Consider the following 26,953-nt stretch of genomic DNA (forward strand, 5'->3'; position numbering starts at 1 on the left):
GCAGGCGGATCTCTGTGAGTTCGAGGCCAGCCTGGTTTACAAGAGCTAGTTCCAGGACAGACTCCAAAGCTACAGAGAAACCCTGTCTTGAAAAAAAAAATTTTTTTTTTGTTAATTACTATAGTTGAGAGTCTGTATGTGGGTGTTTAAGGCAATCAGAGGATAACTTCCAGAAGGCTGGTCTACCCTTCCACAATCTGACCGGGGTCCCTTCGAATTCAGACTTGAGCAGCAAGCATTCCTACCTGCTGAGCTATCTACCTCACTAGCACGTTGTTTTTGCATTTAGAGACAAGGTAGAACGCTCCCCAGCCTGGTCTCAGCTATATAGTTGAAGATGACCTCAAACTCCTGATCCTCCTGCTTCTGCCTCAGACTTAGACCCTAGGTGCTGGGTGGATGTGAGAAAAAAAAATTATTTTTGAGACAGGGTCTTTCTACATAGCCCTGGTTGTTCTGGAACTCACTACGTAGACCAGACAGGCTGTCCTTGAACCCACAGAATCTGCCTGCCTCTTCTTCCTGAGTGCTGGGATTAAAGACATAAACCAACAAGCACGGCAGGATATTTTCTTTTTTTTTGAGGCAAAAATCTAGCTGAGTTACTCGGGCAGACGTCAAAACTTGCAATTCCCCAGCCTCCAAGTGGCTGCTAGTACAAGCCTATATCACCTTACCTAGCTTCATCCCACATCTAATGCATCTATCTACAAAGAAACCACAAAACTGCCTCTTGTCCTGATCTGTAATCGGCACCACCATGCACCTAGACTTTTGAACCAGACTTGGCCTATCGTTGCCTCTTTTTCCTCCCTCATCTTCTGCACCCCAAGTTCAGTCTATTCTCTTTCCTAGTTTATTTCTCAGCAGTTGCAGGCACCCTTGTGTGGTGTCTGCACAAATCTCACAGCTCTTTCTCCTCTTTCCAGCCCTCTTCACTTTACACAGGGTACACACAGGAGCCAAGTGAGGTTTTTAAGAACACAGATTCGTCGCTCCCTAACATCCATCCCTCAAAGACTCCCTTGGCTTTTGGGTCTTTTATTGAAGAGTAGCCCCCAGAGCAAAGCAGGCACTGGAGGAAGAGAAGGAAGGCTGGCTCGCCTCGTGGTCCATGCCTGACCCGCGCTCTTAACTCCAGGAGCAGAAAACCGCAGCTGAAGAATGAAGAGTTACAGTTCAGTAGGCTACAGAGCAAGAAAGACCCCTTCAAAAAGAGAGGGGAGGAGGAGAGAGAAATCCGTGACGCTAAGAGGGCGGGGCCAGGCTCAAAGTGTGCAGGATCTACGATTGAGCCCTTCCTTTCCGGTCGCGGAACCTTTCTACCCCACCAGCACTAAGGGAAGCTTTTCCGTCTGTTCTTCCGGCGGTGTCGGCCCTATTTCCCGTGCTGCACCGCGGCCTTTCTCTTTCTCTTCCGGTCGCAGGCGTTTCGGGAGCCGCCGGTTACCGTGAGTGTTGGCCGATCGGCATCCGATGCCATCCGTGACTCGTGGGCGGCAGGGCGCGGGAAGGACAGGGCGGCCCGCTGCGGGGCTGTGGGGCATAGAAGCTGCGGGGCGGGAGTGGCGTTCGGTCGTCCTCAGGGAATAGATAGTAGGGAAAGCCGCCACGGGGGCCGGCAAAGTTCACTTCCGGACCTCTTTGCCCGCGTTTGAGAGGCAGAGTCGCGTTCGGTGACTGATGCGAGGCCGGTGAATGTCGGTGAGAAGCGTCTGCTGCAGCCCTAGTCTGGTTTCTCCATGTTTCAGCAGCTCAAGGTGACAGGTGGCCGGGTCTGAGTAGCCCCAGCCCTCATCTTAGTCTCTCCTGCAGGTCCAGCCATGGCCAAGTCCAAGAACCACACCACACACAACCAGTGTAAGTTCCTTGGGCTCCAGCCGGTGCCTGTACCATAGCAAATGTTGGTCTACACAGCGAAAGGGAGGATGTGATTCCCTTCCGGTGAGCCTGAAGCCGGTAGGGTGTTAGCGAGTCGGTTTTTGTTTGGTTTTCGAGACCGGGTTTCTGTGTAGTTTTGGAACCTGTCCTGGAACTAGCTCTGTAGACCAGGCTGGCCTCGAACTCACAGAGATCCGCCTGCCTCTGCCTTCAGAGTGTTGGGATTAAAGGCGTGCGCCACCACCGCCTAGCCCTTGTTAGCCAGTTTTGAGATTACAAATTAGCCAGTTTTTAGATTACAAATTTGGGGAGCCAGAAACCCGTTTAAGATGTCAACAGTGCAGAGGGAGGCAGATCTCTGAGTTCAAGGCCAGCCTGATCTACAAAGAGCTAGTTCCAGAATAGGCTCCAAAGCTGCAGAGAAACCCTGTCACAAAAGATGCTTTGCACTTGGTCCCTAGTGTTTTCCCAAAACTCAAAAGGACGATGCCTGCTGTGACGTGAGGTCGGTGATTCTCAACCTTTCTAATCCTACGACCCTTTAATACAGTTAGTGTGTCATAAAATTATTTTCGTTGCTACTTCATAACTAATTTTGCTACTGTTAGGAATCGTAAACAAGGGTCGCGACCCACAGGTTGAGAACCATTGTTAGGTGGTCTTAGTAGATGGTACCTCCTTTTTTGATCTGTGGATATTTATCACCCTACAGCCCGGAAATGGCACAGAAATGGCATCAAGAAACCGCGGTCACAAAGATACGAATCTCTCAAGGGGGTGAGTGTATTTGCTGGATCATGAAATATCCCTTGACTCCGGGTCCACAGTCTAGGGCCTGTTGTAGTTTGTTTTTTCTTTTCTTGGGTTCACCCTCTTTCTGCTCTTAAGTGGCCTTTGGCTTAATGTTTTCCAGTACCTTTTGATCCTTTCTCTCCCTTGCCAGAATCCTGACATAGCTTTCCTTGACCTTCCCTACCCTGGTGTAACTTGCTCCCCAGAAAAAAAGAACTTGCCTTGCTCAGCAGAAGCCTTCAAGGGAGGGAGGGATTTTGTGGACTGGGTACCTTGTGGTTTGTCTCTTGTGCCCTGGCTGGTTCTTTGCACTTGATCCTGCCTAGTACTAGACTGTGGGCCACTCCGCTGAGTGCACATGGGTCCTGGGGGTTAGCAGAGCCTGCATCTGGTCTGCTCTTTGTCTGAGGTCTTGCTCTTAAGTGAATCTCATGGTCTTGATATTTAATTGACTCCCTCCACTGAGGTGGGGAGGGTGACCTAGGGGATTTCAGAAACCATGTAGCTAGATTCTTCATAGACTTTGATGCTCTCCAACCCTCTCATGGTCAAGGTTAACTTGATATGCTTTCAGTGTCACTTACTCTTGTGGATAGGGGCTCCGCAAGATGACTGGGGACTGGATATGTTACCACATGTGTCTTTTCTGTGTTCCAGGTCGACCCCAAGTTCCTGAGGAACATGCGCTTTGCCAAGAAGCACAACAAGAAAGGCCTGAAGAAGATGCAGGCGAATAATGCAAAGGCCATGAGTGCCCGAGCAGAGGCCATCAAGGCCCTGGTGAAGCCCAAGGTGGTGAAGCCCAAGGTGCCAAAGGGCCCCACCCGCAAACTCACCCGGCTCGCATTGATTGCTCACCCCAAGCTTGGGAAGCGGATTAGAAGCTATATGGCCAGGGGTCGTAGGCTCCAAAAAACAAAACCCAAGGTTCAAGCCAAGGCAGAGGCCTCAGCTGCAGCTCAGGCTCCCAAAGGTGCCCAGGCCCCTGTGAAGGCCCCATAAAAAAGGTCTCAGTCTGCCAATGTGAAGACAGATGGACTGGTGTGAATATCTACACAGTATTTGCAGATGATCAGGACCTTATGCTGTTTTTACAAATAAACTTGAGGCAAGATCTATTAACCTGTGTCTGTTGTCATGGGACTAGGGCAGAATTGCTACCCTTGCTGGAGTAGAGGAAGATTGCAGATTTGGATGAAACGGGGGTTATGGACTGGAGTCAGAAAACAGCCTGGACTACAAGAGAGGGGATTAGTAAATGGAATGGTTGGTAATTCAGAGATCCAAGGCATCTAGACTGCTCCATAAGCTGAGGGGACGGAAGAAACCTTAGACGCCTTGTTTGGGTAGGGAAAGCATGCTCTGGCATAGAGCTGTCATGGGTGCCTGGCTAGCCTCTACTGGCTTGTGCTGGTTCTGGGAAGACGGGTGATGACACCACCTTACATCTGATACCATAGCCCTAGTCTTCTGGCTGGGGGTCACATGGGTCCTGGGGAAATCAAACCAGCTTGGTGGCAAGTCCCAGGCTAACACTAACCCTTCTCTTTACATTTCTTTGTGTAAGGTGTATTGGGTGCCATGGCACTCATGTTGGAATGTAGGCTAGAGGACAACTGGAATCAACTCAGGATGATCAGGCTTGGGCTGAACCAATTTAGAGTAGGTGGCCCTGGCCTTGACAGTTCTGGTTTAACCTCCCAGGGTGCAGGGGCAAATCTAACTGCCAGCTTCAGTAGGGTCTTACTCAGAGCAACCAGTGAGGCTTTCCTGCAGGACAGAGTGGGTCCTTTCCTGAGTACAATTAATGGAAATTGATCCCATGGCTAGGGAGGGCAGGAGGCAGCCTTGCTGTTGTGAGAAAGCCTAGGGGACAGTGCTCTGACTGCAGAGCCACAGCTCCGGTGCAGAATGTCTTGTTTGAACCTTAGTGCAAAGACTGGCAGGGTTCAACGTGTAAGCAGTACAGAGGGCTTGCCCCTTACTATGAGCTGGGGTCATTACCCAAAACACCAGGTAGGTTACAAGCCAGGGTTTGGGTTTTCTATACAAGTAGGTACATAAACTCCATCTCCCCTATCTGTAGTCATGGAATTTAGATGAGTGTTCATTCCTGGATAAAACTTAGGGCTGCCCAACCTGTTTGAGGAAAACCTGGTGATTTCAGGAAAATCCCTGTATCACCTCTCCTGTCCCTCCGCCCCCTCACTTGTGATGGGAACAGTACCTTGACCTTGGAGGTCTGAAGTGTGCTGGTTCAGAGAACTGGGCCTCCAGCTGGGCCCAGATGTGGCTGTGTGCCATACCAAGAGGATATGTTAAGAAAGCAGTTAAGAAAGGGCTCAAAGGCTCAACTTTCCCATCTGTGAAATGGAGCTGAGAAAGCAACAAGACTCCAGAACAACACAAATTTCTACTCCATGACTGTCCACAGTATAAGAACTTCCCATCCAACACCGACTTTATTACTGGGCAGGGCAACCGATCCTTGGCAGTGGCTGGGCTGGAAGTTGCAAGGGTTGGGAGGCATGGGGCTCAGCTTTCACCAGGCAAGGCAGGCACACTAGCAAGTGCAGAGATCAGGCGTGTATATATGTCAACCCCACGGAGAAACACAGCCTCGTGCAGTCGTTCGTTATGGTCATGGAGCAGCACGGGTGTGAGGTTCATGGGCGAAAAGCCCAGCGCTGGGATCCCCACCTGCAGGGGTGATAAGGTGCTGTCAGGAGGAAGGCAGCCTTCAGACCAGTCCACTGCCTGGCATGCCCTGTGAGGGAGTAGCTCACCGCTCGGATATAACGGCTATCAGTGGCAGCAGGAAAGATCTCTGGCTCCAGGGTAAGGTTCCTGCAGGGGAAGAGTCTGGTAAAAGGGGAGGAAGGCGGGGGAAAGGCAGAAGGCGAGGTTCTGGGGATCTGGGTCATGGGGAGAAGGCTGGTCAGTGCTCACATTTCCTTGCAGGCTCCGCTAAAAGCTGCCCACCAGGGATCAGAATCATCAGTGTGTGTCATTCTGGGCTCTGTAAATTTCTGGGGAAGGAAAGGGATGACAGGGTAAGGACCAGGACTTTAGGCTCCACTACCCATAGAATCCTGTGCTTGGTACAGGGCACACCCACCCATCTAACAGGCTTCCAGGTGGCCAGTGTAGCCCAGGTCCTCTTCCAATCCATCTATTTCACACAATCCTTCATATCCTAGCTCACAGGCTTGTTGCTCAGGTGCCCTAGCCCTCAGACTGGCAGAATACATGTCCTCTGAACACAAGGTCCCACTTTCCTGAACCACATGCGTGCATAATCATATAAGCTCATCAGAGTATTTTTTTTCTTCCTTCCTTTCTTCCTCCCTCTCTTCCTCTTTCCTTCCTTTCTTTTTTTCAAGACAGGGTTTCTCTACATAGCCGTGCCTGTTCTGAAAGGACACTGTATAGACCAGACTGGTCTCAAACTCACAGAGATCCTTCTACCTCCGGTCTCCCAATTGCCAGAATTAAGAGTGTGAGCCACCACGCCTTGCCTTTGTTTTGTATTCTAAGACAGGGTCTTAGGCAGCCCTTGCTGGCCTTGAACTCACTATGTGACCAAAGCAGCAGGACTTACTCCTCCCACATTACCTCTGAGTGCTGGGATCATAAGCATATGTCACTTTCCTGCTTTATGAGGCTTCAAGCATGCTAGACACGCACTCTGCCAACTGAACTACATTACAAATAATTCAAAGTACACAAACATTTATGCTCCCCCGCCTTTCATGCTGTAGGGAACATGAGGCAAGACCCTCATCATCCACAATGGTCTCTACAGCTACTCTGGGTAAATAAAGGAAACATCTCTTACAGCCGAGGGGATAGCCAGGTGTATAGAGATGCACCAGGCACACACTCCTATGTTATCATCTTTGGTAAGGCGAGTCTCTAGTGGCCCTGATGCTCCCTCATCATAAGTCCCAAGTCAATACCTGAGCAAACTCAAAGGTGACCCCCTCGCCCGCTTCCTGGCACCAGCTCTGCAGCTGCTTCTCGAAGGCCTGAAGGAAGGGATATGAGCTGAGCCTCTAGGACAGGACTGAGAACCCAGGCTCTCTCCCTCAAACCTGAGTGGAGGCGGCACCTTCATGTCCACATCTGGTGCCACTCGGAAGTCAAAGCTGGCACTCATGGCAGCAGGGACCACATTATAGGCCACACCACCTTCCAGCTTAGTCAGATTCACAGAGGTCACGGCCCCTTCCTTCAGGCGAGGGTTCGCCCGCAGCCTGCATCGGTGCAGGAGGGAGGGGGGAGGCAGAGGGCAGGTGCAGCAGACAATAGAAGGTTGCACAAATCTCCCTCCTGTCTTGCACAGCCTTCCAGAGCCACCCCCACACCCCACCCCCTTCCTAGGCTGCCTTACCTCTGCTTTTCCTTCTCCCGGAATGCCAAGATGGAGCTTATAACCTTATGCTAGGAGAGGATGAGGTGAGACGTGAGAATGGCCCTGGGACAGAGCCTCCCGAATGCCCAGACTCCCCATGGGCCACACACCAACTTCTCTGCTGCTGTATCCTCAATGAAGCGTGAGGCATGGCCCGGCTTCCCAGTGCTAGTAACCCGGATCCCTGGGAGAAACAGAGGTTTCATGAGAAAGCTGGAGACACAGTGAATCCTACAGTGGGCCCAGGTCTTTTCTACATTCTGAACTCTGAGCCCATGGCATAGTACAGGAACCTGGCCCTGGCAACAGCCAAGGGCTTACAACCCTTAGAACCCAGGAAGGAAAGAGCTGGGAGGGAAAAGTCATCAATTTCTAAAGCCCTAGCACTTTCTGAGTTGCCACTTGGTTAGAAGTGGCCCTTGAGGGGTGAGGTGAAGTCATTTCTTAACGAGCTACCAGAAGTAACCACGTGGAGCTGCGTAGTGTTAGGAAAGGGTAGTGTGTCGGGCAGTGGTGGCACATGCAGACGCAGGCAGATCTCTGAGTTCGACGCCAGTCAGCCTGGTCTATAGAGCGAGTTCCAGGATAGGCTCCAAAGCTACAGAGAAACCCTGTCTCTAAAGCCACTCCCCGCCCCCCCCCCGAAAAAGAAAAGGGTGGGCACAGTGGGCTTAAATGCCTTGGCCAGCTGACCTAGGGAATGGCTTTAGCAAAGGAGGCAGTAGAAAGTGATTCCCCAACCCAAGTCCATACTCACACCAAGGGCTCCGTTCACTATAAAAGACAGTGAAGGCATCGGTGGGGTTGGCCAGGCCTGAGGGAAAGAGCAGGTACACAGAGTGGAGTGACTCAGCTTCCCCTTGCAGCCTCCCTACACCTAGGAGGCTGGCCAACCTGCTCACCCTCATCCAGGGCAAAGCCTGCCCGCAGAGCCTGGAACTCAGGCCGCTTCACGAACAGTTCCATCCCTTTGTGACCTCCAACCTCCTCGTCTGTAAATGTCAGGGATGTGATATGAGATGCCTCGCAACACACTTTCCTGCCCCTCCTCATAGATGCCCTCCCCAAGCCACTCCTACCGGGCACAAAGGTCAGGTGGATGGTTCTAGGGAAGCGGTGGCCCTCACTCTTCAGTCTTCTCACAGCCTCCAGGTACCTAAGGGAGCAGAGCCTAAGTGCTAACGGTGTGCGGGGTAGCGCAGCACCAGCGGTGTGCAGGGTAGAGTCTTGTGCCCTCGACACTTCCCTGCCATGTATTTCAGGGACTCCAGAAAACTCCCTGCCCCTTTCTGAGCCTGTTTCCCCATCCATATATGGTCATGGTAGTAATTTCTGCTTTATATAGAAAGTCAAGATGATACTTGTTTGGCTTGGGGGCTTTTCAATCACATCTCTGTTTTCTTGCTGAGCCCAGCAGGGGACTGGGAATGGAGGATACTCACTGGATGCTGACACTTTTCATATCCTGGGCGCCCCTGGCATAGATGTAGCCCTCGGAATCCTTGAAGGCTTCAAAGGGGTCATGATGCCAATGTTCCTGGAGGCAAAGGTGGGAAGAAGGGCCCGCCATTGAATTAAAATGGTGAGAGGATCAGAAGAGGGCTAAAGAAAACAGCTTGTTGATTTCCAGCCCCCATCAGTTTCCGGCCTTCACCCCCTCCCGAGATCCCTTCCTGGACAAAGGCTGCATGTATAGAGCCATGCCATACGAAGGTTAAGAATTAGTGGTGACTGCTGGGCGGTGGTGGTGCATGCCTTTAATCCCAGCACTCAGGAAGGCAGAGGCAAGTGGATCTCTGTGAGTTTGAGGCCAGCCTGGCCTACATAACAAGTTCCAGGACAGTCAGAGCTACATAGTGAGATTCTGTTTCAGGGGTGGGGGTGGGGGAACAAAACCAAAAACCAAAATGACAAAAATGACAAAAGTGGTGGAATCAGCACCATGGGTTCCCGGGGGACACCCTGAACTCTACACTATGCCTGTCCTCTAGGCCTGCCCACGCCCATCTATACATACCTTAAAGACAGGTACCACATCTGTATGGGAGTTTAGCAAGATGGAGGGAAGTGTAGGGTTGGTGCCCGGCCAGGTCAACACAGTGATCACATAGCCAGGAACCACCTGTAAAGAGTGAGGTCAGGAGGCAGGCAGTCAGCACCAGGTGACAAGGTATCCCCAAGCCCACATTCCCACCCTGCTCAGGATCCCAGGCTCACCTCTACTTTCTGACAGCTCAGGCCCAGCTGGTGGGCTCTCTCCTCAAGGAAGGCAATGGCAGCCCCTGGGGAAACAGAGAGCCTTGGCTCTGCTTTTGCTGGTACCCACCAGCCCAGAGATGTACCAACACAATTCCTTATCCCCAAAGACACCTGTATCCGTGTACCCAAGGGACACAATGTTCTTGGCCCTTAAGTGATCCTCTGTGAAGGTCAGATACTATCTTTCTTAAAGACAGCTGCGTCAGAGGTGAAGAGACTCACCCAAAGTCTCTTGGCTTGCAAATCGTAAATTTTACAACAGGATTTGGATCCATGCACAAGATTCCCAGCCACCAAGCCGGATTCCCTAAGGGCTGTGCCTTTTGTTCAGCTTTAGTAGACTGGGAATGAGGTGTCTCTTTGTGGTTGCCCAAGTCTTCCCACTCCACTCTGGCCCTTGAGGAGGTAGAGGAAGCCATTCTTTAACTAGCTGCCAGGAGTAAACATGTGAGCTGCACAGCACGGGGAAAGGATGGTGCACAGTGGGACCGGTTGCTTTGGTCAGTCGATATAGGGATGGCTACAGAAAACGAGGCATCAGAAACGCAGAGTGGGGTGCCATTGGGTGACAGGTGTCGAAAACAGTGTACAGCACCCTCCCAGCCCTTGAGGCCACGTCACAGGCCTTAAGACCCTGCATTCTCACCATAGTCGGGATTGGGCTGCACAGTTCGGATGCGCAGGTACTGGCGGAAGAGCGTCACGGAGGGGTGCTCGGACTCGGGACCCTTGGTGGTCATGGCGTCGCGTGCTGGCTTGGGCAAAGTCAAGTATCTAATTACTCCCCTCTCCCGCCGGTAGCAGCTGGGCCCTGTGGGCTGCACCCGCACTCTGGCCTTTCCAGTGCTGCTCCCACCTCGGCTTGACTCCTCCATTCTGTGCTGTGCTAGCTACTTTCTAAACGTTTCCTCGTTTAATCCCCAAAAGAGTGCTAAGGAAGTAAGTTTGTGCTTTTAGTGCCCACTTGACAAAAGAGAAAGCTGAGGCTCAGAGAGGTTCAGAGACAGCTCAGGAAGTAGGAGAACTTGGTCTGAATGAGACATTCATTGATTCCCTACACCCTCCTCAAAATATTCCTCCCAAAGGCCGGGATTTTATGCCACGGAGCCCCACCTCAACCCCTCCCTAAGGTTTCCCAACCTTGCTCTCTCCAGGTTTCCGTCCGGTGCTCTCCTCTCTCAGGGCCCTCTCGGAACTGTGGCCAGGACTCAGGGTCCACCGAGGTCGCAATCTCAAAACCGCCCGGGTACGCCCACCACGTGGCCAGGGCGGAGTGGAGGGGCGGAGACCGGAGACTGTAGGGGCCGTCCCAGTTCCCGTGGCGGAGTCGGCGCCGTTGTCTCAGCCTGGCTCTGCGTGGGGCCTGCACCGGGTAACTGGAAGCTTGGATCCGGGATCCACCCCCTGGGTCCTCCTCACTGCGGCCAGCTCCGCCCTCCCCACGCCCCGCCCTGGAGCTTGGACCGCAAGCTTAGGGTCGTCCCGCCCCCAAGGGACCCTCCTCCCGCTGCAGCCACCGGATAGGACAAGAAAAGAGGGCGGGGCCTGGCCCTAAAAGTCGCCGCAGCGGCTCTGGGTATTCGTCTGCTCTCTAGGTGTCGGGCTGCAAAATCTACCCTGTCCCCTCTGTCTTCTTTCTGCCCTTTTCTTGCCTCCACTTCTCAGGGAGGCCTTCCCAGATTACCTCACTCCTTGTGTAGTGAGGGTTTTTTTTTTTTTTTTCATCTGCTTTCCCCACCCCGTGAGTTCCAGGATGCAGTGTGCTCAGGGGGTTCTAACCCTGGCCAGGCAGAGTGGGCATCTGGGCAAGGCGCCATAAATGAAAGATAAATGTCTGGGTGGGAGAATGTGTGGCTGTTAAGTATTACGGTGATATAACCATACGTGTGACGTTATGAGTCTGAGGTGGTAGGGATGCCCGCATCATGTGCAATCGTGTGCATCAGGTACAATCATGACACCTGCCAGTATGGGAGATTGGGAAAGAGCACCTTGGCTGACCCCACACCGAACCCTCAGCTCTTCCGCCTCCAGCAGAGAGAGAAACAGAGGCATGACTGTTCCTGTGGCCACCAGCAAGCTGTTTGTAACTGTAGCTGCCCACTTGTGCACCTAGCTGCTCTTTGTACTCCCAGCGTGTTCTGCCCTCTGTTCCAGAAGCCGAGCCAGCTTGGGGAGTGGGGAGGAGCAGAAGACTTCAACCCTGGGACCAAGGGAGCAGGCAGGATCAAAGAGGGGCCATCCCATCCACTTGGGGTTGAAGTCTCTGGCTGCTCAACCCTAACAAGGAAGCAATCGGGTTTGGTGGTTCAACAACACTGTTTTAATTCTTAAACCACATCCTAGCTCCACCTTCTCTGCACTGCTCTCACGCAGTTGGGAAGTCATTTGTATTCCCGAAGCAATCCCCGTGGAACTGCAGACACAGGAACATCTGCCTTTAAGCACCCTTAATCCTATGTTACCAGGTAATCCAACCCCACCATCATTTCCCCTGATACTGTCACCATGCCCATTTCACAGAGGAGAAAACTGAGGCAGAGAAGGAAGTAATGCACTCTCGCTTAGACTCACAGGAGCATCGCCTCCAGTCTCCCGATCCATCCAGAGCAGGCCCAGACTTGCCTCCCACCCTCAACTTCCCCAGGAAACACAATGTCACTCTCCAAACCAGACAAAAGGGCTTTTCTTTATTGTGCCTGTGAAATTAAATCAAAAGTCCTGGCTGGGCTTAATCCTCTGTCCTCAATCCCACTCAGGGCCAGCCTCCTTGGGAGAGGGGAGAGAGGGTCTAGACCCTTCAAGGTTAGTTCTGGGAAGTTGAGTCTGTTCAAGGCAAACGGTCAAGGAATGCAAGAAGGGCGAGGTGGAAGGCTTCCGGATTGTGGAGGTAGCAGGCATGGCCGGCGTTGTGCAGCTTCACCATAGAGTGGTTGGGCAGGTGGTGGAGCTGCTGCAGTGACTCCTGCGCCAAGGTGTGGTCCAGTTCCCCGTACAGGATAAGAGTTGGGGTCTGCAGGGCAAGTTCGGAAGTTGTTGGCTCTGGGTTTCGGTGAGGATCCAGCCTTGCCCCCACACTACCTCCTCTGTCCACCTGCAGGGGCCGCCCCTCTAGGACCATCCCCCACGTGATACAAGCCAGGGAGAGGGTGCCAGCATCTTTGCAGTTCCCTGTCTAAGTACCTTCACAGCCCAGAATTGGTCCTGTGTGTAATTCCGTGTGGAGGTAGGCGCGATGGGCACAAATCCACGTAGCTGGTGGTGTCTTCGCATCAAGAAGGGCAGGGCATAGCTGCCGCTCAGTGAGGGGCTCACCAATACAGCATTCTGCACCTCTAGATCCCGCAGTACCTGCTTCAGCAGCTCCGCTCGCCCTGCCTCTGTGTTCACCTCCGTTGAAGGCGCTGAGTTCCCAAAACCTGGGAACAGCAGCAGTTACTGCCTGAGAGGAGCTAGGACGGGGTTGATTTTTGTTTCTACTTGTTTACTGTAATTTTGCTTCTGTCTTGAACCACAATGTAAGTATCTGATTTGCAGGATATCTGATATGTGACCCCTGTGAAAGGGTCATTCAATCCCCAAAGGGATCCTGACCCACAGGTTGAAAACTGCTGAGGCAGGAATTGTTCAGAACTTTCTGCCCATCACAGTGGGGGAAAGAGATGAGGACCGGTGGCACATAGCACATTCTACCCCAGCCATTTTCAGAAGCAAGTTTTCATACTAAAATCGGCCCATTAGAAATTCAGTTTTCCAGCAGGTGAGATGGCTCAGTGGGCAAAAGCACACGCTGCACAACCCTGGATGACTTGTATCTGATCCCTGGAACCCATGTGGTGAAAGGAGGAAACTGACTCCCATACAGTGTCCTCCGACCTCCACACATGCACTTTGTCCTGTGTGTGCACACACACACGTGTGCACACACACAAATACACACAATATCAACCAACCAACTAAAAGGAAAAACATTGGGCTGGAGAGATGGCTCAGTGGTTAAGAGCACTGACTGCTCTTCCAGAGGTCCTGAGTTCAATTCCCAGCAACCACATGGTGGCTCACAGCCATCTATGAGATCTGGCATTCTCTTCTGGCGTGTGGTCATACATGGAAGGAATGCTGTCTACATAATAAATAAATAAATACATACATAAATAAATAAATAAATAAAAATAATAAATAAATAAGTGGAGAAACATCTTTCAGTCTTTATATTGGCTAAATTTTTAAGCTAATGACAACCAGTGTCAGGAAGGGGTAAAGAATGGACACCGAGGGCTGGAGAGATGGCTCAGAGGTTAAGAGCATTGCCTGCTCTTCCAAAGGTCCTGAGTTCAATTCCCAGCAACCACATGGTGGCTCACAACCATCTGTAATGGGGTCTGGTGCCCTCTTCTGGCCTGTAGGCATACACACAGAGAGAATATTGTATACATAATAAATAAATAAATATTTAAAAAAAAAAAGAATGGACACCGACATGACTGACAGAAGGAGAAATCTATACAGCCTTTCTGAAAGGTAACATAGTATTTGTCAAAAAGCTTCAAAGTGTATCCTTCAATTGTTCTTGATAGCAACTTTAGAGAAACTATTGCTCTTAAATGTTTCTTTTGTTTGTTTGTTTTTTGAGATAGGGTTTTTTTTTTTTTTCCGTAGCTTTGGAGCCTGTCCTGGAACTAGCTCTTGTAGACCAGGTTGGCCTCAAACTCACAGAGATCAGCCTGCCTCTGTCTCCCAAGTGCTGGGATTAAAGGCGTGCTCCCCCACTGTCCAGCGAGATAGGGTTTCTCTGTGTAGCTTTGGATATCCTAGAACTTACTCTGTAGACCAACCAGACTGGCCTTAAACTTAGAGATTCACCTGCCCCTGATTCCCGAGAGCTGGAGGAATGCACCACCATGCCCAGCTTGCCTATACTTAAAGAAACATGTCCAAAGAGGCTTCAGTTAGATATTTGGGTATTTCAGGTGACACCAGCTAAGGAATGAGAATACAAGTCTGTCCATGCCTCCCATGGCCCACACTGAAGCATTAACAGCAGAGGAGGGTTGCAGGACCTGGCTTGCCCCACAAAGTCATGGTGTAGCCAAGAAAATAAAGGTATGTAGAACTTTAAGCTGAGGCCTCTCAGCATTAGTGCTCCCCCTCTACTGGGAACCAGAGACCTAACAACTTCACATGCATGTACTGGAATGTTAGGGATTTTCCATCTCCCTGAGTCCTTGTGAATGTTCTCCAAATAGAACTCAGTTATTAGAATGGGGGCAAGATAACCCTTAGGTGTTGACTCAGTTCCTGATGTTTTGACCCAGTCCCTGGGAAGGGGGCAAAGTGACCCTCAGATGTTTCCTCTTACCTCACCTGATGTGGCAACCGCTCTCCAGCCAATTATTGGTAATAGCCCTTTGAAAAAGCCAATCATAATAGTTAAGGAACAACCCCCCAGACTCTCCCCTTGTTTCTGTGGCTTTTTGCTTTAAAAGTAGCCTGTACCAGCTATTTGGGGTCTTTCTGGCTTCTTGAATGCTGAAAGACCCTGTCACGATAGAATTAATAAAAATCCTGATGCTTTTATATCAACTGCGGTGTGAGAATGGTCTCTTGGGTGACTCCTCCTCAGTAATTGGACTCCAGGGTCCAACAGGTGTAAATATATTCATTAAATAGGCAGGATGCTCATGCTCCCAACCCCCACATCCAATCTGCATGTTGTAAGTCTCTTTCTGTGTCATGGTGTGTGTCTGTCTGTCTATCTGCCTTTCCCTCTAGGTGGGATGAGCCCAGAGCAAGGACTCTACCATTGAATTATATTTCCAAGCCTTTTTTACTTTTTATTTTGAGAAAGGGTCTCTCCTAAAATGCCAGGTTACCCCTGAACTCGCTCTGTAGTCTAGGCAGGCCTTGAATCTGGGAGTCTCCTGCTGCAGCCTCCTGAAATGCATGAAAGTGGGGCTGTCCCTCTCAGTCATTCAGAGAGGGGAGAGAAGTGTTACTGGCTTCTAGGACTTCACTTTTTATTTGTCTTCATGTGGTTTTTTTTGAGACAGGGTTTACAACAGCCCTGACTATCCTGGAACTAGCTTTGTAGACCAGTCTGGCCTCAAACTCAGAGATCAGCCTGGCTCTGCCCCCTGAGTCCTGGGATTAAAGTCATGTGCCACCATACCTGGCAGGACTTTATGTTTTTTTTTTTAAAAAAATATTGAGTTAGCTGGGCAAGGGCCTTTAATCCCAGCATTCAGGAGACAGAGGAATGAGAATCTCTGTGAGTTCAAGGTCAGCCTGGTTACAAAGCAAGTTCCAAGACAGCCAGGACTGTTACATAGAGAAACTCTGTTCCAAAAAACAAACAAAATAATATTGATTTTATTTTTAATTTATATGTGTATCTCTCTCTGCATGTAGGTTTGCACACATGAGTTCAAGTTCCCTCAGAGTCCAAAAGAGGGCACTGCATCCCCCGGAGCTGGAGCTACAGGTTGTTGTGAGCTGCCTGGATTGGGTATTAGGGAACAGAGGCAAGAACAGCTCATGCTCAACTGCTGAGCCATCTCTCGTCCCTGGGCCACTTCCTACCCCCACCCCCACTTTCATTTTTCGTTAGAAGAATGATAGCCTGGGGCTGGAGGTGTAGCTTAGTGGTTGAGCGCCTGCCTAGTATTCTCGAGGCCCTGGGTTCAATCCACGGTACTGGAAACAGCAATAAACCCAGAGTATAGCATAGTCCTTGGGTACAGTTCAAAACGAAGAGTGTGGTGAGGTCGCAGTGAGTGGGTGAAGGGGCTTGCTGCCAGGCCTGACAGCCCTGGATCCCACAGGGTGGAAGAAGAGAAGCAACTCTCTCTCAGGAGTTATCTATTCACTTCTGCAGGTGTGCCTCCCCCCAAGCCACGAAAGTTACATAATCACAAAAAGCACAAAAATCCTCCCAGAGGTTGCTTATGAACAAATCATCTTTCTGTTTCCTCTGTGACATACAATAACGCACACTGCAGTTTTCAAGGCAGGGAATAAAAGCAGGCTCTTATTGTGGTGGCTTCTTGCGACCTCCGACTTGTTTGTCCAGACATGGGGGCCCACACACCCCTGCTTTACCTTAGGGCTTTGCTATCTGTCCAATGCTCCCTTCTGGTGACTGCACCTTTGTTCCTGCTGTAGCCTGCTTTCTCTAAACTTGGATGTGAGGCTACTCACCTGGAAGGTCAATGGCCACAGCCCGGTAGCCCCTCTTGGACAGCAGCTGCAGCGTGCCCAGCTGCTCCCATATGTGGGAATTAAATGCCTTTCCATGGAGAAACACGACTTCCACCCTGCAGACATATGGGGGAAGACAAGGCGTGGGACCTGGGCAGACACCATCCTTTCTTCCCAGGCATCTTTCACTGCCCTCCAGGTTCCTGAGCCCCACGGGTTGGGCTGGGGTCCCTCCATTAAACCCTAGGGTACTCATTTACCTGTGTGCCTGCTGGATTGGCAGCGCCTCCCGGTAAAAGATTTGAGAGTTGCCTCGGGTGAGACCAGCCAGGACTGTGACATTGGGGCCTCTCCAGAGCTGGGAAGTCTTTTCAGGGGGGCCAGGCAGCCCCACATACAGGAGAAGCATAAGCAGCAGGCCTATACCCAGCAGGGCTGCCTGGTACCGGCTCATGAAGGTCTGTATCACACAGCCTAGAGGAGAAAAGGGAAGAGACAGGCTGAGGAAGACCTTTAGCCCTCCTCCCCTTCTTGATCTGGAAGAATATCTTATACCCAGCTACTACTAAGGCCAGGGCAAAGGCTTGGGACACTCCACTCTGCGGAGAAGTGCATGAGACGGCCCTCCGGCACAAGCATGGTTTGTTTGTTTGATTTTGTTTTTTGTTTTTATTGTTTTTTGAGACAGGGTTTCTCTGTAGCTTCGGAGCCTGTCCTGGAACTTGTTCTTGTAGACCAGGCTGGTCTTGAACTCACAGAGATCCGCCTGCCTTTGCCTCCCAAGTGCTGGGATTAAAGGTCCCACCTTTAATCAAAGTCATCACCACTGCCTGACTTTGGCACAGGCATGTTTAATGGCCACCATCATCGCTGCGGGAACTACACCAGCTCTTCTGGCTGTGGCCTTTGTGTTTGATTTTCTACACTCAGCATCCAGAGGCCCCAAGAAAACACAGGGAGCAGATATGACTACAGTTCTCTGGCACGAAGAAATCTAGGCTCACAGGTGAAATTCTCACCACAGCAGAAGAGACCTGGGACCTGGGGCCAGTTTCCAAAATAGCAGGCCCTAGGTGTTCTGGAAGAAAACACAGCACTGGCAGGAGATGGATGAACTGTAGACACAGTGGTGGATGGAGTAGAGGCTGCTGAAAGCCAACGAGCACAGAGAGACCACTGAGCTCATGTCCGGAAATGGTTCTCTTTTCTACAATGACTAGAAAACTGCTAAAAAAAACAGAATGCCTTGCACAATAGGAGGGGATAGTTCAGGGTCACACCAGACATTTTGGGCCAGTTCACAGAGAAAGTTGGGGATAATGCTATGGTCTGAGACACTGGGGGCTAAGAGTGTAGCTGGCCTAGAAAAGGACCAGCTTCTACCCCACCTCTGCCAAATGATCTGCTTCATGAACTCCTCCAGTATGGCACCTTGCTGCGGGAGTACCTTCCGCTGCTTCAGCCAATAGTCGCTGAAGCAGGAGCCCACAGTGTTGCGGGAGCGCAACAATAGCCGCTGAAATACCAGCCCACTGGGGCGTGATATATTTCTCTTTAAAAGAAGAGCGGCAAGCCTCGGCTTGGCCTCTTGGTTCCGGCTCCTACTCCCGGCTCCTGCTCCAGCGACTAGGCTCCCTTCCTGACGGTTTATGGTGTATGTAAGTTTTACCCCCCAAAATAAATACCCCTTTAAAACATAACTGGTGTGGGATTGATTCGCCATTATTGTTAGCCCGTAGGGGGTCTCAAGCAGGGCAGGCAGGTGGTCTTGTTTGAGAATTCCCCTCTGTCACTAGTTGATTTTGGTAACTTGGGATAAGCTCGTCCTGGTACCTGCCCAAGCTTCTTGTGTGGTTTACATAAATACACTACACCTCAGCAGGTGGGGATGGGATGTCCCTGTCGTCATTTATCGGACCTAAGATGAACATGCTTGTCTTGTTTCTGGGACTCTGAACTGATTTCTTTTTTTTTTTTTTTTTTCTTCCCGGGACAGGGTTTCTTTTAGCCCTGGCTGTCCTGGAACTCACTCTGTAGACCTGGCTGGTCTCGAACTTAAGAGATCCACCTATGGGGCTGGAGAGTTGGCTCAGCGGTTAAGAGCACTGACTGCTCTTCCAGAGGTCCTGAGTTCAATTCCCAGCAACCACATGGTGGCTCACAGCCATCTGTAATGAGATCTGGTGCCCTCTTCTGGCCAGCAAGGAGACAGACAGAACACTGTATATATAATAAATAAATAAATCTTTAAAAAAAAGCAACTTAAATATTGTTATTAAAAAAAGAGAGAGATCCACCTGCATCTTCCTCCCAAGTGAGGTCACTAAAGGTGTGTACCACCACCCCCTGGCTCTGGCTGCATATTTACTGAGTGTAAACCCAGTTTGTGGTAGGCCTAGGAGCTGTGGCCTGCACTGGGCCACACTCACCTTTGCTGACTCTGTAGAACTCTTCTGAAGATCTCACTCTCTAGCTCGGAAGTCAGGCAGTGTGGGGGCAGCAGATCCTCCAGTGCTGATGGAAGTCAGAAGCCAGGCGGAGAAAGAGCACGCTCTTCTTCCTAACCTGGAGCAGCCAAGGATGTCTGCCTCCAAAGTAGCTTTAGCTCAGGTTCCCATGAGGTGGAGCATCTGTGAAGGACCTCTCTTAGTGGTCCACCAGGGGCAAACCTGTGCTTCTTTTCAGGGTGAAGGGGTGGGGTTTTATTCATTGCCATGGCAACCCAGGCCGCCCAAGACTAGACAATGTAGGGGTTCTGATGCAGATTGCTCCACAGGTGGGGGAAGGGAGGAATGAGTAAACTGCTTGCCATGGATACTAGAATACCTCTATCGTGTCACACAGATATTTACACACTCACACAAACACAAGAGTCTTGCCTCTGCAAACTTCAAGAAGCTATCCCCTGGGAGCTGGAGAGATGGCTCAGAGGTTAAGAGCACTGACTGTTCTTCAAGAGGTCATGAGTTCAATTCCCAGCTGCCACACGGTGGCTCACAAACATCTATAATGAGATCTGGTGCCCTCTCCTGGTGTGCAGGAGTACATGCAGGCAGAACACTGAATACATAATACATTTTAATAAAGGAAGCTATTCCCCGAATGTACATACAGTAACATCCACACAATCACATGCAATTGTTGTTAACGGTCCCCTCAGAGCTCAAAACTGCAGTGGAGCTCCTCAAACAGGGAGGTAAACAACCAAAAATTAGCTTAAAGAACTCCCTGAAAAAAAAAAAAAAACAACTCCCTGAAACTGACCAGATTCATTAGGCCCCTCCCTACTCAAGTAGACAAGAAAGGGTGGGATTCTTTCTCAGACCAAACAATGCTAAGCTGGGAAGAAGACTCTGAAGAGTTCAGGTGAACAGGCAGGAAGAGTTCAACTGAGTCACTCAGAAAAGACACCTGTTGAGAGGTCTGCAGGGTGTTCCAAATGTTTCCCTGTTTTTGTGAACTGTCACCCGTGTTAGGGTAGGCTTCCTGTAAATAACCCCTTATCCATATTTCTGTTAAGTAACCCCAGTAAAAGTCATTGGCTCAGTGAATCTGTCATGGCTCCCTATCTGGGGTGAGTAGACAAGTATGTCTTCTCCCCAGGAAAAGTTTTGTCACGCAACAGCCAGTTAGCAGGAAGGCAGAGAGACCAACACATGTATTTCAAAACCATATAAAAGACAGGAATGGTGACCTATGGCTTTAATCCCAGCACTCAGGAGACGAGGCAGAAGGATCTCTGTGAGTTTGAGGCCAGCCTTGTCTACATAGGGAGTTCCAGATCAGCTAGGGTTACATAGAGAGACACCCTTTCAAAAAAGAAAAACAAAACAAAACAAAACAAAACAAAACAACCCATACATAGGCACAGAAGTTGGAGAGACTGAGACAGAAGGACTATAGGTTGAGGGCAACTGGACTATTTGGCAAAACTGTCTCAAAGCAAACAAACAAACAAACAAAACCAAACACCCACAACACCACATGCATACCCTCCTCGTAGTGTTAAACAAAATCACACCCAATCTTTAAACCACACATAAACACACAGTCCCAGGCTCAGAGTGCAGCACTCAAGGAGATGGATTCAGGCAAATTTGAAAGCTAGGGCTTTAGAGCAAGACCCTGTCACAAACAAAGAACAAACAAAAACCCAAAACAAAACAAACAAAAAAAAAAACCAGCAACAACGATACAACAAAGACAGAAACAAGCACCCAAACTCAGGAGTACTGGATGGTCAAGACCTACTTGGGCAATGTAGTGAGACCATGAACTAAAATAAATAAGGGACTCAGTAGGTAAAGGCACTTGCTGCCAAGCCTGACAATCCCTGGAACTCACACGCTGAAAGATGAACAGACTCTAGCAAGTTCTCTGACCTCCTCCATGTTCCCAAAGACCCAGGGAAGGACAAGCTAGCTACCTGGCAAGGATCTGGAGGGAGAGGGGGCAGGTATGGGAAGAAACGCACCAGCAGAGGGACACACATAAACCTTCAGAAATACACACAGTCAGATGCAGAGAGAAATACAAAAAAAAAAAAAAAAAAAAAAAAGCATACAAGCAAGGAGGCAGACCAGTGAACACCCGCACCCCATCCACCCCACCCAACCCTCGGCAAAAGAGAAGAGAAACACACGCAGACACTCGCGCGCGCACAGCGCAGGAACCCTGCACATGTGTTGCCCAGCGCTTGAGTCTTCCAATGGACTCTGCCCCAAGCGGTGGGGACAAGGACGGCGATCCCCGGACAACAAGCGGGCCGCCTTCCCGGGAGACACTCACCGAACTAACAGGAGTGACGGTGACGGTGACGAGGCGGGGCCCGGCCGAGGCGGAGCCAACAGTCAAACGGCCTGGCGAGTATGGCACTGCCTCCGCCTTGGTAATCAGCCGGTCAGAGTCGGACTACCCCTGAGCGCTTGCGCAGTACGCAGCTGAAGGCCTTGCCTGGTTACCAAAGGAAGACTTGGGGCGGTGCCCCAAGGCCCCGAGGCCCGCCTCTCCCGGCCCAGATTTTAGGAATTGTTAAGGAAGGGCTTGAGGTTTGAGAGTCTATGGAGACTCACCCGGTTCTTCATTTTTTAAAATTGTTTTGTTTGCAAAATGAAGTTTAGGAAAGGACCAACTGCACGGGGATGTCATAAGGACAGGTCACTCGGAACACCGAGGCCTCCTGGCATCGGGGTCTCCTAGTGTAAATGCCAGATGATGTTATTGTCATGCGGCAGCTCCAGACTTCTGCCTAAACATTTTCTTTACTCGCCCCATTCCCCTGCCGGGTCAGAGCTTTAGTGGGGCCTCTGAGCTCCCGGTCTGCTCAGGACACCAATTACTGTGATCAACATCTGGTCTGCCCCAGGTTCAGGCTTCTGTGTTACAACCAAGCCTCGGGGCAGGGACGCCATGAAGGGTGCAAAAGGTTCACTATTTGTTGATACTTTGCCAAGGCTGACATTAACCAGAATAGCATTAATCATTCTACAGGCTCGGAAAAGACTCCCCTGCCACCTGGCTGAACTTTGGCAGAGCCTTACACGCTGATATGTAGGATGTCAGCTTCATGACAGGTGCACAGCTCGTCCTGGATTGTCCTGACTCGGGGTGAGGGCGGTTTAGGGGGGCGGACAACAGGGATACCAGAAATAGCTTTCCCCCTCATGGCAGGCCACTTCCGTGTGGGGCAGATAGCTGAGAATTTCAAGACCTTCAGCCTGGCTCTTGGGGCACATGGGGGTGGGGACGTGGAAACAGGTTAGGTGGGAGAAGAACCAAGGGTTAAGGTACAGACGAGTCTAGTGGTAGTTTGTGACCAAAAGAGGGCGCCCGGAGCCATCAGGTCTGTCTCCACCTCCTGCCCGGCCCCTCTCCTACTTCTCTCCCCACCCGCCAACAGCGCTCGCCATTCTCCTGCCGAAGACCACGAAAATTTCCAGGTACCACCCTGCACTCTCGACTCTTTCTTTGCGTCTTCACTCAGAACCCACCTGCCCCAAGTCTTCTTATCTCGGCTCTCCAGGACACCTCTCTCTGGGCTGCTCCTCCTTCCCGTGCTTCCTTCAGACAGACCCAGGGATCCGAAATTGTGGGGTACTGTGGACAGACAGACCGCGGGTGACTGCAGCGTCTACCGGTTGGGCTCCAGCGGCCAGCGCGCTGAGAACCCCGCGTCCCTGGCAGTCAGAAACTTCCAAAGTCTTTGCCGACTGGTGCATGTGTTTCTGTCTCTGGAAAATGGGCCTTCATCCCAAACAAACTTGGTCTCACTTCTACCTGTATTTACTGCCAGCTCACCCACTCTACGATAGTGCTAGGCTGGATGATGCTAATCAAGATAGTATTTAACCTCGACTGAGCACTTACTATGTGCCAGGCATGTATCAAGTTTTTTTTTTTTAATGTATAGCTTCATTTAATCCTATCCATTGTCTATGAACTAGTATTGAATAGTCCCATATACCAGTTCTTCCTACCAGCAGATATCTCAACTGCTGGTGCGACCCACCCAGATGCATAGTTTTTCTTTTTCTTTTTTTCTTCTTTCTTTCTTTCTTTCTTTCTTTCTTTCTTTCTTTCTTTCTTTCTTCCTTTCTCTCTTTCTTTTCTCTGAGACATGGTTTCTCTGTGTAGCCCTGCCTATCCTGGAACTCACTATAGACCAGGGTGGCTTTGAGATTTGCCTGTCTCTGCTCCTGAGTGCTGGGACTAAAGGGTTGAGCCACCACTACCCAGCTCACATAGTTTTTTGTTTTTTTGTTTTTCTTTTTTGTATTTTGTTTTTTGAGACAGGGCTTCTCTGTGTAACAGCCCTAGCTGTCCTGGAAGCTAACTCTGCTGGCCTTGAACTCACAGAGATCCACTTGCCTCTGCTGGGATTAAAGGCGTGTGTCACCACCACCTGGCTATTTATTTATTTATTATTATTAGGGTGGGGGTTGAGACAAGGGTTTCACTGTGTAGCCCTACCTGTCCTGGAACTCCCAGAGATTCGCTGCCTTTGTTTCCCAGGTGCTGGGATTAAAGGCATGTGCCACCCTTGTCTGACAGCTTTTCTTAAATTCTTAAGTGACATTCCTAATTCTGCCATTGTTCAGTCAATTGAAGCCCAATATCACATAACGGAGTGGGAGAGGCAGAAATAATAGCTGCTTCCTGACCTTAATTCAGATTCTAGAGACCTGGTGGTCACCTAACTGCCCCCCCCCACTGTCCCCAGGCAGGGTGCTCTTTCACCCACTGCTCATCAGCCTGGCTTTGAACTGCAGGCACATCACCATCGAGCATGGCCAGTGTGGATCAGCATGAGGGCACCATCCAGGTGCAAGGCCAGGGCCTCTTCTTCAGAGAGGCTCGGCCTGGCAGTGGGCAGGTTGCTCGCTTCTCTGTGCTGCTGTTGCATGGCATCCGCTTCTCCTCTGAGACCTGGCAGAACCTGGGTACTCTGCGTAGGCTGGCTGAGGCTGGCTACAGGGCTGTGGCCATTGACTTACCAGGTACTTCTGGGGGTGGGCTCCTGGGCCAGGGCTGGGAAAAACTTAAGGATGGAGAAATGGAAGGATTTAGCTAGGCAGGGCCCTGAACTTGACAGTTAGGCACACAGTGCATGGACCTTTGAACCTTTGTCTAGTCTTGCTTTAGTAGGGTCGATACACTGCCCAGGTGCTTCTCACTGTTATTGAACCTGTGTCTTGGTGTTTCTGGGCTTCACTTCCCTCATCTGTAGTGATAGATACCACACTCCTGCTGGTGACTATCCCTAGTGAGCACAGGATGAGGTTCTCTGGGTGAATGTATCGGCTAATACTTGAGGGCTAGTAACGGGTGCTCGGTTGATTGGGAAGTCCCTTGGCAGAGCCATATTCACAGGCTGATGGAAGCACTGTCATTAAGTCTTCCAGAGCCTTGGGAAGCGAGGCAGGGCCTGATGGATGGCTAAGAACCTGGTCACTTATATGCAAGCAGAGTCCTTGGGCACTGCAGAAGGCAGGAATAGCTTCCAGATTGTCCGTCACAACCTGGATCAGGAGGCCCCACCCATCTTAATGTCTAGTGAGGCATAGCTATCTGCAGGATCTAATCCCCTCACGGGTTAGGGCTACTGGCTGATGTGGTTTCAGGTTTCAAGGGCAGATCTCCAGCCTGGCCAGGCTTGCTTCCAACAGAGGGTTGGGCTGAGCTGCAGGGTAAAGGTCTATAGCTAATGTTATTAAAGGTGGGGACTGACTGGCAGGTCCCAGTATAGAAGCATTCATCTTGGGTTCGATCCTCCAGGAGGGCTAGGTGCCTTCCAAACAGTCAATTAATTTTCACAAGTTTAAATGGCAGGAACGTTCCTAATCCCTTTGCAACAGAGAGGGGAAACTGGACAGCTGAGGAGGGCCGAGAGACCTGACCTATGGTCATCTTTATAGTAAATGGAGACCTGGGACAGAGCTAGCCCTGATAGACTCCAGAGCTTGACTCTTTCCAGGACACTGTTAGTATGAACGCAAACATGGAAAGAAATGTCCCATTCTTGCTACAGATAAAATACAGTAGGCTATGGGTATGAGTGAATGCAGCCCACTGGTGTTACACAAACCTGGGTACACAGAGATCGACCAAGGAGCCTATGCTGGAAGAAAGGATCCTTCTCATGCATTGCCCTTGTCTCTCCTACACCTGAATCCCTGCAGGTCTTGGTCATTCCAAGGAAGCAGCAGCCCCTGCCCCTGTCGGGGAATTGGCCCCTGGCAGCTTCCTAGCAGCTGTGGTGGATGCCTTGGAGCTGGGACCCCCAGTTGTGATCAGTCCATCCTTAAGTGGAATGTATGCCCTGCCCTTCCTCGTGGCCCCTGGGTCCCAGCTCCGGGGTTATGTCCCAGTGGCTCCCATCTGCACAGACAAAATCAGCGCTGCTGACTATGCCAGTGTTAAGGTATCTTTTGCGTGTGTGTAAAGTTGAGATGGTATGTTAGGAGCAAGGTGGGGTCCATCCCCAGGCCTTCCTCAACTGGAGGCTGGGTAACCAACGGGGTTGATTCTGGTGAGATCTGACCACCTAACTCCTTTTGTTTGACTAGTTAGATTACTATGCCAAATCTTGTATAAAACTGTGTACTGGGGAAAATCTTGTATAAAACTATGTCCCCCACCCCCTGGATCAGCTTGTCTCCAGGTGGGCAGGAAGAGACTGTAGTGGTGATGAGGGCTGAAGCTGACCTTTAAAGGCTGGAGCTGGTGTGGCGAGCTCCTTGATTCTTTCTTCCTTTCCTTCCGCTCAGACTCCAGCTCTGATTGTATATGGAGACCAAGACCCCATGGGTTCCTCCAGCTTTCAACACCTGAAGCAGCTGCCCAACCACAGAGTGCTGGTCATGGAGGGTGCGGGGCATCCCTGTTACCTGGACAAGCCTGATGCGTGGCACACAGGGCTGCTGGATTTCCTGCAGGGACTAGCGTGAGACTCAGCCCTGCTGATAGGGGTGGCAGCCTGCCTGCTCTGGGACCTCTCGCTGGCTTCTCCCCGGCTCACCCGCCACAGGTCTGTCTATACATCTGTCTGGGTTCCTGTCACTTCAGCTTTTCTCTTGCAGCCGCAGATCGGATCAAGGAGGTAAAATCAAGTGGGAAGAGCCTCGGTTTCAGGGGAGAAATCTGATTGTGGGTAATCCATGAGCTTCTCCTACAGGCGTCCTTGCTTGGCTCTCACCACTTACGCTTACATTCCCTCCACCTCCTTCTTCAGCTGCTCTGTGGGCCAGACATTCCCTTAACTTCCCTAACAGACATGTATGAATGCTTGTTTAGATTCATCCCACACCCAAATAGAACCCTTCCCTTGGGAGCGCGTGGATCCACATGATTGGACTGATACCCACATTCCTTTTTTTTTTTTTTTATGTTTTTTCCAGACAGGATTTTATTGTGTAGCCTTGGCTGACCTGGAACTTGCTCTGTAGACCAGGCTGGCCTTGAACTCACAGAGAGATCCATCTGCCTCTGCCTCCCAAGTGCTGGGATTAAAAGCGTGCACCACCACCACCACCATTGCATCACAGGCTTGCACAAGTACATGTGCAATTCCCTGTGAAGGTTCCCTGGGAACCTCTTTACGAGCCAGTCTTTGTAAAAGATTCACTTGCCAGATTAAAGATGAGGCCAGCCCTAGATTTCTCTCACCTACACGTTGCAACTGGTCCCAGGCCAGAATTGCTTCCTTCCTCAGAAGGGGAGGTGAACCCCTCTGCCTTTCAAATATACCCGTTTTACTTTCCCCTTTCCTTTTGGGGGCTGCACACCACCCCAGGTCATCAAGCCTGAATCTTCTTAGACAAGCCTGTTTCCTGCTATGAGGTTTGGGGGTGGGGTGGGGAGACCGACTGTATAGGTCCCTGAAATAAAGTGATGCTATTAGACCTCACATGC

General features: G+C 50.7%; 4 protein-coding genes across 16 annotated transcripts; 2 read left to right on the forward strand and 2 right to left on the reverse strand.

Moving 5' to 3' along the window:
- The first annotated feature begins 1,687 nt into the window (after nucleotides 1-1,687).
- Nucleotides 1,688-3,791, forward strand: Rpl29 (ribosomal protein L29). Its single transcript, XM_087905509.1, has 4 exons — nucleotides 1,688-1,704; nucleotides 1,816-1,860; nucleotides 2,594-2,658; nucleotides 3,331-3,791. The coding sequence occupies exons 2-4, from the start codon at nucleotides 1,824-1,826 to the stop codon at nucleotides 3,673-3,675; spliced, it is 447 nt and encodes a 148-aa protein (XP_087761635.1). The 5' UTR covers nucleotides 1,688-1,704; nucleotides 1,816-1,823; the 3' UTR covers nucleotides 3,676-3,791.
- Nucleotides 3,792-5,116: 1,325 nt separating this feature from the next.
- Acy1 (aminoacylase 1) lies at nucleotides 5,117-10,684 on the reverse strand. 2 transcript variants are annotated; one of them, XM_048417353.3, is made up of 15 exons: nucleotides 10,487-10,684; nucleotides 9,993-10,101; nucleotides 9,305-9,369; nucleotides 9,105-9,209; nucleotides 8,530-8,624; nucleotides 8,167-8,243; nucleotides 7,990-8,079; nucleotides 7,845-7,901; nucleotides 7,198-7,271; nucleotides 7,067-7,116; nucleotides 6,785-6,929; nucleotides 6,633-6,701; nucleotides 5,623-5,702; nucleotides 5,460-5,520; nucleotides 5,117-5,373 (listed from the first exon to the last, which is right to left on the reverse strand). In XM_048417353.3, exons 2-15 carry the CDS (start codon nucleotides 10,084-10,086, stop codon nucleotides 5,209-5,211), a joined length of 1,227 nt encoding a protein of 408 aa, XP_048273310.1. In that variant the 5' UTR covers nucleotides 10,087-10,101; nucleotides 10,487-10,684; the 3' UTR covers nucleotides 5,117-5,208. The 2 variants fall into 2 exon arrangements, with proteins under 2 accessions (XP_048273310.1, XP_048273309.1); XM_048417352.3 differs by having other exon boundaries at nucleotides 9,993-10,097; nucleotides 10,487-10,683.
- A 1,331-nt stretch (nucleotides 10,685-12,015) lies between these two features.
- Nucleotides 12,016-22,672, reverse strand: Abhd14a (abhydrolase domain containing 14A). 8 transcript variants are annotated; one of them, XM_087905514.1, is made up of 6 exons: nucleotides 22,534-22,672; nucleotides 18,973-19,173; nucleotides 16,804-17,017; nucleotides 16,544-16,659; nucleotides 12,530-12,765; nucleotides 12,016-12,359 (listed from the first exon to the last, which is right to left on the reverse strand). In XM_087905514.1, exons 3-6 carry the CDS (start codon nucleotides 16,995-16,997, stop codon nucleotides 12,177-12,179), a joined length of 729 nt encoding a protein of 242 aa, XP_087761640.1. In that variant the 5' UTR covers nucleotides 16,998-17,017; nucleotides 18,973-19,173; nucleotides 22,534-22,672; the 3' UTR covers nucleotides 12,016-12,176. The 8 variants fall into 8 exon arrangements, with proteins under 8 accessions (XP_087761640.1, XP_087761639.1, XP_087761637.1 ...); XM_087905513.1 differs by having other exon boundaries at nucleotides 18,973-19,220; nucleotides 22,534-22,664; XM_087905511.1 differs by lacking the exon at nucleotides 22,534-22,672 and adding an exon at nucleotides 21,332-21,480.
- On the forward strand, nucleotides 22,132-26,948 carry Abhd14b (abhydrolase domain containing 14B). 5 transcript variants are annotated; one of them, XM_085689677.1, is made up of 5 exons: nucleotides 22,132-22,150; nucleotides 22,443-22,482; nucleotides 23,812-24,039; nucleotides 25,222-25,463; nucleotides 25,810-26,948. In XM_085689677.1, the coding sequence occupies exons 3-5, from the start codon at nucleotides 23,829-23,831 to the stop codon at nucleotides 25,987-25,989; spliced, it is 633 nt and encodes a 210-aa protein (XP_085545803.1). In that variant the 5' UTR covers nucleotides 22,132-22,150; nucleotides 22,443-22,482; nucleotides 23,812-23,828; the 3' UTR covers nucleotides 25,990-26,948. The 5 variants fall into 5 exon arrangements, 4 of the variants coding, with proteins under 4 accessions (XP_085545803.1, XP_048273323.1, XP_048273322.1 ...); XR_015001874.2 differs by lacking the exon at nucleotides 22,132-22,150 and having other exon boundaries at nucleotides 22,195-22,482; nucleotides 23,763-24,039; nucleotides 25,810-26,069; nucleotides 26,440-26,948; XM_048417366.3 differs by lacking the exon at nucleotides 22,132-22,150 and having other exon boundaries at nucleotides 22,195-22,482.
- Nucleotides 26,949-26,953: the final 5 nt, after the last annotated feature.

The sequence above is a fragment of the Myodes glareolus genome, chromosome 4, assembly GCF_982192425.1.
Source record: "Myodes glareolus chromosome 4, mMyoGla1.1, whole genome shotgun sequence".
In the NCBI taxonomy this organism is placed as follows: domain Eukaryota; kingdom Metazoa; phylum Chordata; class Mammalia; order Rodentia; family Cricetidae; genus Myodes; species Myodes glareolus.